The sequence below is a fragment of the Caretta caretta genome, chromosome 12 (genome assembly GCF_965140235.1).
Source record: "Caretta caretta isolate rCarCar2 chromosome 12, rCarCar1.hap1, whole genome shotgun sequence".
In the NCBI taxonomy this organism is placed as follows: domain Eukaryota; kingdom Metazoa; phylum Chordata; order Testudines; family Cheloniidae; genus Caretta; species Caretta caretta.
The window spans coordinates 12,121,809-12,137,413 of NC_134217.1; the positions used below are offsets into that span (position 1 = coordinate 12,121,809).

Sequence of the window (15,605 nt, forward strand, 5' to 3'; positions counted from 1 at the left end):
AGTGTTAAGCAGAGGGGGGGATATGTGACAGGGTCAGGCCAGATGGCTATAGGAGAGTAATAGAAGGCAGATACATTAGCCCCAGGCTAAGAAGGTCCCTTTTCCCTGGGTAAGGTAACAGGGAAGGTTCCAGAACAATCAGGAACTTTCTGGAGACAATTAAGACAGGCTGATTAGAACACCTGCAGTCAATCAAGAAGCTGCTAGAATCAATTAAGGCAGGCTAATCAGGGCACCTGGGTTTTAAAAAGGAGCTCACTTCAGTTTGTGGTGTGTGTGTGAGGAGCTGGGAGCAAGAGGCACTAGGAGCTGAGAGTGAGAACGCAGACCATTGGAGGACAAGCATTATCAGACACCAGGAGGAAGGTCCTATGGTGAGGATAAAGAAGGTGTTGGGAGGAGGCCATGGGAAGTAGCCCAGGGAGTTGCAGCTGTTACACAGCTGTTCCAGGAGGCACTCTAGACAGCTGCATTCCACAGGGCCCTGGGCTGGAATCTGGAGTAGAGGGTGGGCCCGGGTTCCCCCCAAATCCTCCCAACTTCTGGTCAGACACAGGAGGAGTTGACCTGGACTGTGAATTCAGAAAAACGGCCAAGCTGAGGGCTGCCGTGAAGCTCCAAGACGAGCAAATCTGCCAATAAGCGCACGACCTGCCAAGATAGAGCAGGAACTTTGTCACACTTCATAACATTTATTTCCAATCATCAGAATTCTGTAAAGGAGTCAGAGCATTTCAGTGTAATGTAATGTGATGTAACAATGTATTCCATTGCAGAGAAGGGGGGCCTGGATTGTAACAGAAGACAATGGGCTAGATCCTCAGCTGTATGAATTGACAGAGCTTCAGTGACGTCAATGGAGGTACAGAGGTTCTGGCCCTCTGACTCTTTCTGCCTTCACCTTGTGAGTTTCACAAACAGTGGTCTCAGTTGTTGCTTTTGTGGGAGCTACAATTCCTGCTGGAGCGGCATGGTGTTCAAGGGGAAAGATTTGCTGCCCCAATGCGTAGATAACTGCAGCACACTCCCCTCTCTGAATCTGGCCCCATCTTGCTAGGAGAAGCTGACCCTATGATTCAGGGAGCTTGGGGAGTGTGCTTGTACTTGGCTGCTGGGTGTCAAGGAACAAGCGCACAGAAGGCTTCTTGTGCTATCTCCTCCTGCTGAGCAGCAGGTTCAACCTGGTCCTATATTGGTGATATTTAATATCAAGCAAGTCAAAAATCTAGGCATGGTGAATCAAGTGAAAAAAATCTTTCTTTTATCTGTTCTCATTCTCTTTGCAATTACACCACACCCTTAGTGGGACTGTTATCCAGTGGAAAAGCCTGTGATTTCCTCAGCTGACCTCGATGCGCCATAAGACATTTGGAAACTTAGGACCTGTATAAATCAAGATTAGTTCCTTGCAAGGCTCACTTGTGCTGTGTGGGGGAAAATGCTAATCTGCTCGTTAAAATGTGAGTGCTTACCCTTGCAATGGCTGCATGCCCAGTTTGGGCCAAATCCTGGTCCCACTGAAGTCAAAAACCAAATGCTAGTCCTTTCCATTGCTCCCCTGTTATGTGGACCTTTCTTTGGAGGGGGCCAACTGACAGGACTGAAAAAAGAGGAGGATTTCTTACTAAGCAGGCAGATCATTTACTTTATTCAGTTCACCTGACCTGAGCACAAATTTCCTCTGTGATGCCAAGAAGGAGATGGTGGGGAGTTGTTTAGCTAGTGTTTTCTGTTGACATCCTCCTCGTAATTCCTTTTTTTGATTTTTTTTTCATGTAGTTAATAAGGACTGACTGTGCTCCCGTTGAAGTCAATGCTATAATTAGATTCCAGGAGCTGAAGATAGTGGCCCAGATTCTCTGCTGGGTGCACTGAAAGGGGGAAGGGAAGGGACACAAAGGAGCTGATACTGCTACTTGTTCCTGGGACTGAAGTCTCAATATCTGTTTCAACATACTTTAGAGTATTCAAAGTAGAAAGGTACAGTGATATCCTTACATGCAGAATAACTACAGCTGACATCTCTCGGCTAAAATCAGCCATGAGACAAGCCTCCAACCCAAGTGTTCAACTTACATTCATGGGGACAGAATCCGTATTTGCCATCAGAATCAAAGTTGTATGTGGTTGAGCACCAAAGGAATCCATCATTGCGCCCTGCATCAGTACAGCTGTTATATTCCTTATCATTGAACAGGAAGGGAAATTTACAGTATTCGCCATCTGCATTCCCATACTTCACCTTAACAACTGTAAAGGGAGAAAACACAACAGTGCATCCCGTCACCAATTGTTTTCGTTCACTATGGTGTCTGCATACAGGTTTGTTTCTTTTCTGCAGTGAAACTTTAGTTATAAGGGACATTGGTGTAGAAATTTCAGGTGCATTTACACTTTGAACTAATAAATTCTGCTGGTTTCCCAATTGGCATGATGACCAAAGCTGAAACTGTAACAAGTAATTTTGAAAAAAAAGCATGGATATTATTTGTGTTGAAGGGCCCAGAAAGATAATTATAGTAGTTGCTATAACAATGCAAATTTATACCCAAGCTGTTAATTTGTTTAGTAATTTAGATCCTTTAGTAGCATAATCTAAAATGTGCACGATAATTCAAAAGGTTCCAGGGAGTAGTTTCAGCGTAATCTTAACATGCCTCTTAATCCATTTTGGCATTTTCAGTCAGAATTTAATCTGATCTACTGCTGTGCTAGTGGATACATTCATGCATACATCCCCAAACCTGGTTTTTATTTCAGGAGATTGTAATATATAGAAACTTTCCTTAAGAATACAACACTGACATAACTTATTTTAAAGTGCATTCGACCTAGTTTCCCTTAGTGATTTCTCAATATGAAGAACTAATTAAGAACATAAGAATAGCCCTACTGGGTCAGACTCAGGGGCCATCTAGCCCAGTATCCTCTCTTCCAACAGTGGCCAGGTTCCCCAGAAGGAATGAACAGAACACGTAATTATCAAATGATCCATCCCCTGTCACTCATTCCCAGCTTCTGGCAAACAGAGGCTAGGGACACCATTCCTGCCCATCCTGGCTAATAGCCATTAATGGACCTATCCTCTGTGAATGTATCTAGTTCTTTTTTTGAGCTCTGTTATGGTCTTGGCCTTCACAACATCCTCTGGCAAGGAGTTCCACAGGTTGAATGTGCATTGTGTGAAGAAATACTTCCTTTTGTTTGTTTTAAACCTGCTGTCTATTAATTTCATTTGGTGACCCCTAGTTCTTGTGTTATGAGAAGTAGTAAACAACACTTCCTTATCTACTTTCTCTATACCAGTCATAATTTTATAGACCTCAATCACAAATTGACCATTTGTAGAATAAATCCAAATACAGTTTCCTGTTCATTGTTTCCTGTTCATTGTTACTCTTAGGCAAATATTCAGTCAAATAATGACAGCCACAAATCTATTGCTTCTGCTAAAGTTTGAAGAAAGCCAAAAGAGATGGAACTTGACTACCAGGATATAAGGATTCAATTATTTTTCCAATGAACAAATTACTTCAGAAATTTTGAATTTGAAGTGAAATAAAGAAATAAGTATGCATTTTAAATTCTGCTTTCGTGAGCTTCCATTCCTGTTAAATTTCTGGCACAAAGAATTATAATCAGTAGACTATTATTTTTGTCAAATTAAAGTGAAAAAATGACAATAAACATCAGTAATATTTACTTCTAAAAGGTGAAAGAAATGGCCAAATCATGCGTGCCTCAGGTGAGTATTTTATTGAGATCAGAGTTTGGTTCACAAGGTATAAGGCAAACAGTATTTGGTCAATAGTTTGCATAAAGAAAACATCCCCTAATTCTCCAAAAGACAAACTTGCAGACATCTCTAAGTCCCGTTTTTTCTCAGCCCTGATATGGATCTATATTTCAATTCAAGTCATAAACCTGCAGAGCTCAGAACTCAGAAGCTTTTGACAGATTACATGAACCGACAAATCCTTACTCATCTGAATGGTCCCACTGAAGATAATGGGGCAACATTTTCAAAAGTGATCACTAATTTGTGGTGTCCAACTTAGAAAGGCCCAGTTTTCAGAAAGCACTGAGCTCTCTTCCTCTAAAAAGGAAGCCCCTTTAAAGGTATCTCAGTGGTTGGGACCCAAAAATGGAAGCACTCAAAATCCCTAGTCACTCTTGAAAATCATGGCCTGGCCCTTCTGCTTTGAGGGCTCTTTACTCACTTCTCTCTGCTCACATGAGTAAAGGTTTGCAGGATCAGGTCCATAATTAATTCTAATTTTGGGGAGAAATATTCAAATTTTTCTAAAAAATTATATAAACTTTCAATAAAAGCAGAATTTCAAATTATTAAAATGCATAACCATCAGCTTCCAGAGTCATAGTTCTGTTCTAGCATTTACTGCTTAAGTCATTTCAGTAACAGATCTCTGGCCACCATTTAAGACACTGCAGTCTATATTTCAAATGCTTTGAAACATTAAAATGTTTGGGTACCTTGTCCCTCTCCCAGAGTCCACTGTTCATCATCATCAAAATGGGAGTCACCTCCAACACCTGGCCCAGGTGCAAAAGCATGAGCTAGGAGGCCATCCTTGCCATCAAATGGATATCCATCACCATGCTCTGCACAAGAAAGAACACAGAAGAGGAGCACTTACAAGTTATAATGGGCCCAACCCTGCAAACACAGTCATGAGTAAAGATAGTCACATGGGTATTCCCAATGAAGATATCACTGGGAATACATCACATGCAGAAAGTTTGCAGGATTGGACCCTAGGAGAGGAAACTGTTTCATATAAAAAAGAAAGCACACAAGGTTAGTGTGTGTATTACAGCATGTTTCTTTATATGCACTAAGGATATTTGGAAGGTACTCCGGAGTTAGTGAAGCTCTGTGAGATACTCACACATTACACTGTGCTATACACATCCATGACATGTTCTTGATTTTGACTGGTGAGAACAGTAAAATATACATTGTAGTTAAGTGATATTTTCAGAGGAATATAACTGTCCTTGTCAGTCTGCAACTGACAGCATCAGACATGAGGACCTATTTGTCTTTGCAGGCTCCTTTAGTCAGTTACACAGCAAGCTATTCATTTACAATGTACTCTGCTATCTTCCCCTGTATGTCCCCTTCTCTTTGCACAGGCTACCAGTGCTGCTCACAGGAAGGCAAATTAGCTTCATTTTTCTCAGTAGCGAATCCCTGAAAAGCTGACTCCTATTCAGTGTCCCGATGTCTGTGGTTCAGTCCATCCTACTTCCACATCAACCATGTCTAGCCTCAGCCCGCTTGCCGGGCAACTGCCTTTTCAGTAGTTCTCCTGTTACTACACTGAAGGCTTTTCTTGGAAGCTCACCACCTTGGGTAACGCAAGCTGGCAAGGGCATAACCCTGTTATTCACAGCTCTCTCACCACAGTGACCTGACCACCGAAGCTGCCAGTGTCTCCAGTTACATCACTAAAAGCCTTTTGGTCTGATGTGTTGCCATTTGACAGAAGCCCTAAATACGCAGGCTGGAGTCTCTATTCCATTGTACCTAATTTGTGCTGGCCTCACTCCATTGACATTAATGGAGTTTCTTCTCCCCAATATTCCCAAGTATCAGGCATTAGTCTTCATCAGTAAAGACTTGGTTTGAGAAAACTTGTGAACAACAACAACAAAATGCTGTATAGGGTCCCCACCAGTTTGACTCTGACACACAGGGGCGTGAACAGTGATTACAAAGAACTGAAACATGTCTATATTGTATACTTAAGTATAAAATACTATAGGGGAAGCAATTCTTGTGCTATTTCTGGGCTGCTGTAATCAAGAGGTACTAAAATCAGCATGAGCACTCTGGATTTTGTGAGACTTCAGTTTTGTGGACCAAACAGGCCTGGTAAGAATCAGAAATTTTGGGTGCTTATCCATCTCTGAGCCTTCTGAGATTAACCCATCACTAACTTAAGCAAAGAAAACAAGCTTGAAACACAGACCTCCTCAGAGAGTTTAGCTTTTCCATGAGCTGTTCCCTTTGGTTCCAAATGCCGTCTCCCAAAATACTGAACATGTGAATATATTTATTAAAAAGTATATGGCTCTCTACAGCTTGTTGGTTAAAATGCCAGAGGTCCCTTATGAAACCCAGGCTCTTTCTGTGTGAAGTAAAATTAACAAATCAAACTGGATCAAGTCTAATAACACTGGCTGTTCAGATCTAGATTTCGGAACTCCCCAAAGCTAACTATGTTTGGATTAAGGGCCTCAGTTCAGCCCATAAAAGTAAATAGAGGCTAAGTGTGAAGTTCAGATGCCATGTCCCAATTCATCTGTAGTGTCTAGGAGTATTAGAATAGTCTACCCTCTGCAAATAACCTTTGAAGACGTTTGAAAACCTAGCAGAGATCTATAAATTAACAGTATAATATCATTCCATTCACTTCAGTGGACCTATGCCAATTCACATCCGCTAAGGATCTGGCCCAATATTTCCCAGTTTCTATTACTGATAGTTTAAATTCAGAAATACTTTTTGTCCCCTAGCAATTCTCTTGTAACAGATAAATCAAAGGTGTATGTGTATGCACACACACACGCACGCACACCCCTTTGTGAAATCTGACATAGTCTGTACAAACCAAGTGGAAACTAGGTCATGGTTTGCCAGAAAAGCTCATTGGAGTGCTCACTTGAAGGTAGGTCATTCCAATACTGAGGATTAATGGAAGGAAGAAAACCAAAGGCATATGTAAAAATAGAAAATATACCCCATCGTCCAAAATTAATCATAATGTCCGCTTCTCCATCATTAATTCGGGAAAATGACAGTGGTGTGACATCGCTCCAGACTTTAAAGGCTCGGGCAAAGGCATCGTCTACTGTTTCAGAGTCCAAATCCGGTGTATACCCTAAAATCCTTATAGGTAAAAGGAAAAAAAAATCACCGTCTCAGAAATTAAACAACACATAAATGTGTTGATCTTTACAGCTTGCTGTCTAAAGTATTGAAAGTACCAGTGAAATTAAGTCCTTTGGTAAAGGGAGGTGCCAACTGTGCAAAAAAGATCGGGACATTCCCCACGCTCAGGGGTATTGAGAATTTGTTGGGAACAATCTCTAATAATCTGCCAGAGAGTTACTGATATTTCCTTTAAGAATGAGGACACTGCAGGAAACAGCATCATACATAAGCGGTAATTTGACCTGTGTCTGTAGTACTTACATTTTTAATGCACTCTGAACTAAGAATATGAATTGTATGTCAGAGCTGGCATACTGGAAGAGCCATAGCTGACAATATTTTGCTTCACTAGAATTAAAGGTCCTTCCAGTCATATCATCCTATTAGACATATGTGTACACAAGCACGCACTGAGTCATCAGAATTTTGGGAGCCTCCTAACTACCAGAAGCAATTTGGAGCTCCAAAAATGGGTACTTTGCCCCTTAAGCTTAAAAATCACCTTATTGTTTTTAGTCATGTTCTGGGTCAACTAAATGATAGTTAATTCCTTGCCGGTATGCCCAGCAACCCTGCCATCAGGGATGCGGTACAGACCGAGAAGACTGAGAAGGGGAGACACAAGCACATAAAATAGAGGGACAGCTCACAAGTGCACCTCTTTCTTCATCTTGATTTATGCTGACCGGGACTTATTCATGCATCTCATTTCAGACACTGATCTTCCTGCTAAAGAAAAGCTTCCAACACTGTGCGGCTTCTTGTGGTTACTGGATTGGCTTTGTGTCTGGGATTACTGCAGTGGGATGATATCATCTGGAGCACAACAGCAAAAGAAGGCCTGCAAATCTACCACAATGTTCTCCAGAGTTCGCTGGGCTACTCACACTATGAAGGATGCTCTGACACCCCCCCACCCCCACGCCCCCAGCCAAAGAAGGATGAACACAGAAAAGCAGCTAGGAGGAATCTGTGAGGATTTCTGATCCCCTCATTAAGAGCCTCATCTTGGACAACTGAAGTCAGTGGGAGTTTGGCCATTGATTTAAACAGGAGCAGGATCGGACCGTAATTCTTTGTGGTTTTATCATCCATGAAATATGTTTGCTGCTTCTTAGACAGAATGCCTCACAGTCATAAATAAAGCTGGTCAAATTGTTGTGAGGAATATTAATCCTTTCTCCCTCTTTCCCTCACCTTTGCAAGTTTTTCATGAACCAGTCTGGATCTGTAAGGGCCTTGTCATTCATAAGTATTCACACTTGGGTGAAAAATGTTCAGCCTCCATGTTGTTTGAAAACTGTTCACTTCCACTATTGACTACTCATTATTTCTTATTTACGATGAGTTACTAAAGTCACATGGTATTCCTTCAGGTCCCTGACTGGATGAAAAATCTTAAGATTAGACACTAAAGAGCAGTAAAAAGGAAATAATTTTAATGCCTTTGTTTTAGTAGCTTCTGGTCTTCATTGCCATAGTTTCTGAACACTGTTGGGTTTATCCCCATAATTATCCAGTGCAGTCAGGAATACTATTATGCCTATTGTACAGACAGAGGTGAGATTAAATGACTTGCCCAAAATTTCAGAGGAAGTTTGCAGCAGAACAAAATAAAACTCAGATTTCCTCCACTTTAACAACAAGACAATCCTTTCTCTCCTTGAATTTATGGCACACATTTTGGATGAATGTTCATTAAACTTTAAATTCTGGGGATTCACAGACATTTTCCAGTGGTTGTCCACACACAAAGGGATTATAATTTGGAGATCCCTGGTTCAAAGTCTGGAGCTCAGGCCACCAGAAAATTCCTCCATTTCTAAATGCCACATTGCAGCACTTCAATTCTCAAGGCATCCTAAGTTTGTGAAAAAGCAATATTGCTAAGGTATTACCTGTACGTTATCTGATTTTTTTCCCATTTTGGCTTTCTTGGAAAAAAGTTATAATTAGCCACATCTGGATTACCACAGCGGGGCTTCTTCATCGTCTCAATAGTGTTTTGATCCAGATCTCCTGTTTCAGGCAGCCCAAAGAATTTCTGCATTTTCTTCAAAGTATCTTTCAGCACGAATAAATTGCAGTTGTCTTTTGGGCACCCATAGTATGTATTCAGGTATTGCTTTAAAAAAGGAAAAGGAAAAACACACACAGAGTAACAAAGATTTCAAAACTCTGCAACCGGAGAGACATCCCTACAATTATTGACACTGCATGTTAACTTTTCTGTCTATACTTTGTAAGGTTTTTTTTAAAATTACTATGTTAACAACCAACATCAGATAATCTTCTTAGTTGACACAGACCTCCTGGGACACAAAATACTGCTAAATTAAGCAGTCGTTCCAGTTATTAGAAATATATTGGAATACTTTGTTGTCTTTATTTCATGAATTGCTTTATAAAAAGCAGAGCACAAAGCATTAAAAATGAACTACAAAGGAAATGATGGGTTCATCTTTTATGGGTTTCTTTATTGTGTATAAACCTGCTTGTTTTATACTTTAGAGTTTCAGGTTTAGTCTATCCTTTTTTTCCTGGAAGAGTCTATGGATGATTGAAGAACTCTGAGGTCATGATATCAATGGAAACCAATGGAACCATATTAATTAAGAGGGAAAGTGCTTTTTATTCAGACTGTTAGAACTGACTGGGGTTTTAGATTTGTTTTTTGTTCCTCTGTTTAACTCAAATGCTTGAGAAACAGTTGGAAGAAAAGAAGTCTGCTAAAGCTTCACTTACTGTTCCCCCCATACAATCAAATATGAGAAGCGCACAATCCACATCTCTGAAACCTCCTCTAACAGAACAAGGAAAGACTAACCTTGACCTTCCCGATAGGTCCATGGTAACAAACAGGCCACAAAGTAGTCTTTCTTTAAGAAACAACATTCAGGCTTCATGATGAATTGTAAAGAAACACAAAGGGCAGCACTTACCCATTTTTCCTTCTCACTGTGTTTCCTCTACATTGTTCTATAGAAACAACTCTATTTTCATAAATTTGATTCATTCATCAGCCCTTGTACGGTTAAAACACATGAAGAGAACAAAAAGGCATGTAAGGTACTGGTTTGCTTCGCTTATCACTTGGAAATAACTTTCCATTTAAAATGGATGAGGGTATGCCTTTTGTGGCCTGTTGTGTCTAATCACTGACGTGTATTACACTCAGTTGTTTCCTAGCAATCATCCCAGTTAAGAAGTCCTACCATTCATCTGTATGCTGATTAACTGGATGCTTCTGTTTAACACAAGAATTAGGCATACCATCGTTGTTATGATTATCCTTTTAAGGTATGTGTTTTCCTCCCCCAAATGTGTATATGCATAGAATTAACTAACCAACCTACCAACCAAAAAAGCAAATCCCTATTTTATGCTTCCCTTACCCTAACCCATAATTTCCTGGTCTGTCTCACTGTGAGCTTCTTGGGGCAGAGACCATCCCTGTTTGAATGTCTGGAAATCACCTACCATATTGTGGAAGCTGCCATAAAATAATACATAAAACATTGTGTAGCAGTCCTATTCTGAGTTTCAAAACTTGATCCTTCATTTCCCCTTTCAAAATACTCTCCTTTCCCCCCCTGGAGCTTTTAGAAGACTTTAAACTATTTCTAATACATACAGTGCACGCTATTATAGGATGCAAAGCAAACAGAAGTGGGTACACAAAAGGCTGTTAATTTAAATTATAATTAGAGGGCTTAGCTTCAAAATTTGGATCCAGAGATCGATTTCAAAAGCCCTACCTAATCTTCACAGCTCAAGGTGTTCAGACCTGGGGGACTGGTTTGGCTTATAACAGAAACTGGACCAACTATGAGATTTGGATTAGGTACTATGTTCCAATTTGGGAATGGATATCCCTATTAAAGTTTGATGGTGTTCAGATACATATTGAGGATATTGGTTTGGGTACATCTGTAATAATAATAATGACTAATTGATATTTAGACCATAACTTTCATCCAAAGATCCCAAATGCTTTGACAAACTAGCTACAAACTAATCGCCCTGATCTCACAAAGTGATCCTTGGGGAACCTTCACTTTTGTGTAGAAACAGACTCATTGACTTCAGTGGAACTCCATGTTGAAGTCTATTGTCTGCAAATCCCTGTGCAGGTTCTGTGTGCGTGTATAAAAGGATCATTTCAGCCATTCCTGACACACATTGTAGAATGGAAGGCAGGGTATGTGCTGTATTCAAAAAGTGAAGAACCATCCTAAACCAACAGAAAACATGGCAGCTAGAATACAGTTATTCTAATTGAGTTTAAACAAGATACCAGGGCAAACATCCCTACAACAGTAAAAAGTAGCAAGGGATTTTTTAATGACTAAAAGTGGTCAGGGCCTGGACCTCATCAGAAAGCTGGCACGTCCACCAACTCAGCACCCCATATCACCGTGCCAAGGAAATAGTTCACTGTTGACTCAGAAGGAAGGTTGCAATATACTAACTTTGTGCAACAACTTGGGTTCCTCTGAAGGTGCTTCATTCAAGTACTGACCAGGTTTGACCCTGCTTAGCTATAAGATTTGATGAGACACAAGTCTGAGGTGGCATTTTTGCTCTGGAGACCATTGCATCAGCATATAAATTAACAAACAAATCTTATGCAAATTCTTCATGCTGTTCTGCCACCATGAGGTTCCTTCCACCAGAGCATAGTTAATGGGGCCTATTAGCTTCATGTGAAATGGTTCAACACCACATTTTACCCATATCAGCACTTGGGATAGGTTATCCTGATTTTCATATTGGCATGTAAATATCCTGATCATGCCTCTGTCCTTAACTCTCAAATATGTGCCATGGTCTCAAAACTAGGGTGTATGGGGCAAAAGTTTATAGGCAGTCTGAAGGGGCAGGGTGCTTCTGTTCCCATATACTATAGTTTGGGACATAGCTGAACAATAAGACCAAAGAGGCACAATAAAAATATTTACTAGCTAAAATATAAATCAGGATAACCCATATCAATCTTCCCTACAATGGAGTTAGGGTTGAAGAGAAATGAACACAGCCAGCTTCTCTATGAGAACAGGCTTTTAGTAATGTAAATTATATCTTGGCCTGAGCTACAAAATTCACCTCTCTCAAAGTCAGGAGGGAAGTGTGGTTCTCTGGGGTTTTGATTCAGGCCATCATAGAAACAGAGTCCAGCTGCAAAATATTGATCTAGGTTCTGATTCTGAGCTGTAAGTTTACTCAGATCCAAGGCCCAAGGAAAACCTAGTCATGTAGCATTATCTAGGAATACTACAAGAGAAACCAAGAAGAACTCACACATTCAAGCAGCCGGTGATTTTCCTTGGAATATACACAATAAATCAGTTTGCTGAATGAAATGCAGATGAGATGATTACCGTTATTCAATAAAAGCCTGACTGTGTCTAACAAAATGGAGAGAGTATTTAAGAACAGTTGAGGTACCGTTAGAAATATATGACCCATTGTCATGCTGCCAAGGTCAGTAAAACCTTTAGTGATTTGTCCTGTGAGAGCCAAGACTGGAAATTGCTATTTTGGGTCAGTTAGCTTGCTTTTGCTAACATCTCCACCCCCTTTTGGAAATTCTCCACCCCTTGTCCCCAAACCTCCCTTCTGCCTGGCAAGTTTCCCTGAGATGCACATCAACTCCTAAAGAAAGAAGGACCAACTTTCTATCATTTACATGCTAAAATAAGGATAATCTATCTCAATCTTCCTTAAAATGGATTTACTGTTGAAGAAGAGAAATGTCTATAATTTATATGCTAAAATAAGGATAATCTATCCTTCTATAATTCCCCCCGAAAATGGATTTCCCCATTATATCATTTTAAGAAGGTCCACAGGGTTACAATAAGGTTAGGATAAAATCCTACATATCCATAACTTGCTAGTGTCAAATTCTGAAATCCCAAACTCTTTCCTTTGTTCTGGATTGAATTTGGCTTAGGAAAGTATATTGCAAAGTTAGAACTAGTCATTATCTTCTTTGAAGCTCAGAACAGCTTTTAGCTATAATTGTCCCTTAAAGCTGTGCTTATGCAACGCATAGTAAACAACAGGGAAAACAAACTTTTGAAAAGCTGTGGAAACTGCAAACAATAAGTTCAGGTTTATGTAAGTGTTTTCCTATATTTTTCTATTCCATTTTATTTACTTTGAATTTAAATTTATCTATTTCCCCCCTTCCCCCCTCCCCCCTCCCCTCCTTTTACCACTTTAGTGAAAGTCACAGCAATTAATGAAAGTATTCTTCTGACATATTCAGACTTCAGAGTGGGGGAAAAAAAGACTCTCCATTCTGGCTTTAAAAATTTTAAGAGAGGAAACATTATTTGGCTCTAGCTTTTGCATATGAAAGCTGATATCCTTGTTAACCAGCTCTCCCTTCCAGAGACTCTAGAGAGAAAAGGCTACAGTCAGTCACTCCCTAGTCTCAGCTGAAACCAGAAAGAAACATCTGCTATGGAGAACAACAATATCAATCTGAAGCAAAAACCAAAACTTACCACTGCTAGTTCTTTGTCTGTTTTGGGGGAGCTGTCTCCAGGAAACTTAATGATTGGGGAAGGTGCAGCTAAAATTTGGTGAAAAAAATATAACTGGAACACGAGTACTTTAAAAATGAAGGCAAAAAGGCTAAAAACAATGTGAGTCTTCATTTTGCCTGAACTCGAGTTACCCTCTTTGCAAAGAGATTTCTCCTCACGGACTGTCGGTCACTTTAGCTGCACAGTCCACCAGTTGCTTATCGGCACATCTTAACTCTCTGCACCGTTTCCCCTTTTGCTTGCTCTAGCAATTCCTTTGTATGTTTAAAACATCCAGATGCGCAGTCTCAAGCTACCACAAGAGGAAGTCTGAAAACCAGTGGAAACATGAGAAAAAGGGCAGTTACCAGATGTGATTTGCTGTGATTTTAAGGTAGCCACAGGCAGATATAGTGATTTAGGCTGAAAGAGACAAAAGGCCAAATTCTGCCCTCATTTAATTACATTCAAGCCCTAGGTTTGCCCAAGTGCAACTGGGAACAAAATCTGACTGAAGATTAATTGCTGATGAGGTATCATATGCATGGTTAGTAAATTTTAAAAATAAAAGCCTAAGGATTTTTTTTAAAGTTTGGTATTTGCATCATGTTGTTCAAACTATTTTCTTGCCCCAAACATGCTTCAGTCCTGTGTGTCTCAATACATTAGGGTGCATTTTAGTAAACATTTTGGGCTACATTTGGAGTTAGATTGTACACCAACACAGGAGAGAGAAGTCTTGTTACACTCCTGATCAGGCTACATGAACCATGGATCTATGCACACAGGACTCATTGGGACTCCCTCTCTGGCATGTACAGAACACATAGTATGTGATATAAAATTTTGATCAACACTCCTTTGGGATAACCTGTATAACCGACATGTGGCTTTGTCCGCTGAAAGCAAAGTACATTCTCTCTTCCTCTCAGTACAGTTACACTCAGGCTGATTTTGCAGATACAATAGCAATCTCATGTGGATGCAGTGGGATCCAGACCTTGTCTATGCTAGGGATTTTATCCATCGGTGTAACTGTACCAGTGCAACCTCACTTTGCCACACTCCTGGGTACTTTTCATTTTTATCTCATGCACAGTGCGGCCAACTCTCATGGTTTTATCACAAGTCTCATGATATTCAACGATTTTCTTAAAGACCCAGCTCCTGGAGTGACAGGCTTAGGTGTGAATCTCAGCTTTTATTTAAAATAAAAATAAATTTCTAGGCCTTATGCTTGCAGAGAAAAACTTGAAGATGTGACCCAAGTGTACTCTAAAGGCTCGGAATAAAAAAACCTAAAAGAACCCATAATTTGGTTTAAAAATCATGAGGTTTTTTTTAATCTCATGGCTTCTGGGGCCTGACTCATGATGCTGAATGCCTGGGTTTGGTAATACTGCATGCATACCGTGTGCACTCTAATCAACAGAAAACCGCAAAATATGTTCTGTTAAATGTGAAACAGCCCGCAAAGTGTTCACCAGTGCTCCTGTGATCCAAATGGCACCACAGAGATTGCATTGGCATCATACTAATTACGACTGAATGCAATTTTTGCAGGATGTCCTGGAACTTGTGCTTTTTGCCAAGTGCAGCTGTTTGAAAAATGGGAATTTGTTCACAAAAAGTTTTTATATTGGACATTTTGTATCTGCTCTATTGCCAAGCCATTGTGCTAACTGCATGCCAACAGAAAGAATAAGGGGCTTTTACCATGTCTCTGAACACAACCCTCTTATAATCGGGCCACAGTTTCAGGGCAACTGCACCTATACTTGCCCTCTGTGGTTCACCAATGGCACCCACTCTCAGGCTTCCTGTGGCCAGCTGCCACCTCTCTTGGGCCAAGACTTGCAACTCTCTCCCTACGATACAGGGGTTTTCCAGGCTGCAGAGTTTCCTGCTTTACATTGTGATATTCCCAGCTGTGCACTTTCTCTTCTCTCCAGAGTTTATGCCCAGTGTATTGCCTGCAGGCACAGGTCACCACATAGCTCTTCCTAAGCAAGCACATTTATTCTTAAGGTGAAAGCATTACAGAGAAAACATATTAAAACAATAAAATAACCTGTAGACACAATAATAAGCTTGCCAGAGGTCATCCC

General features: G+C 40.4%; 1 protein-coding gene across 1 annotated transcript in view; it reads right to left on the reverse strand.

Moving 5' to 3' along the window:
• Positions 1 to 13,817, reverse strand: part of MMP2 (matrix metallopeptidase 2) — a 50,630-nt gene extending 36,813 nt beyond the window's left edge. The window contains exons 1-5 of the mRNA XM_048816783.2: positions 13,477 to 13,817; positions 8,860 to 9,086; positions 6,768 to 6,916; positions 4,495 to 4,623; positions 2,077 to 2,250 (exon numbers count right to left, since the gene is read on the reverse strand). Coding sequence (XP_048672740.1) covers positions 2,077 to 2,250; positions 4,495 to 4,623; positions 6,768 to 6,916; positions 8,860 to 9,086; positions 13,477 to 13,629 — 832 coding nt within the window. The 5' untranslated portion in view covers positions 13,630 to 13,817. The remainder of the gene's footprint in view (positions 1 to 2,076; positions 2,251 to 4,494; positions 4,624 to 6,767; positions 6,917 to 8,859; positions 9,087 to 13,476) is intronic.
• Between the last annotated feature and the right edge of the window lie 1,788 nt (positions 13,818 to 15,605).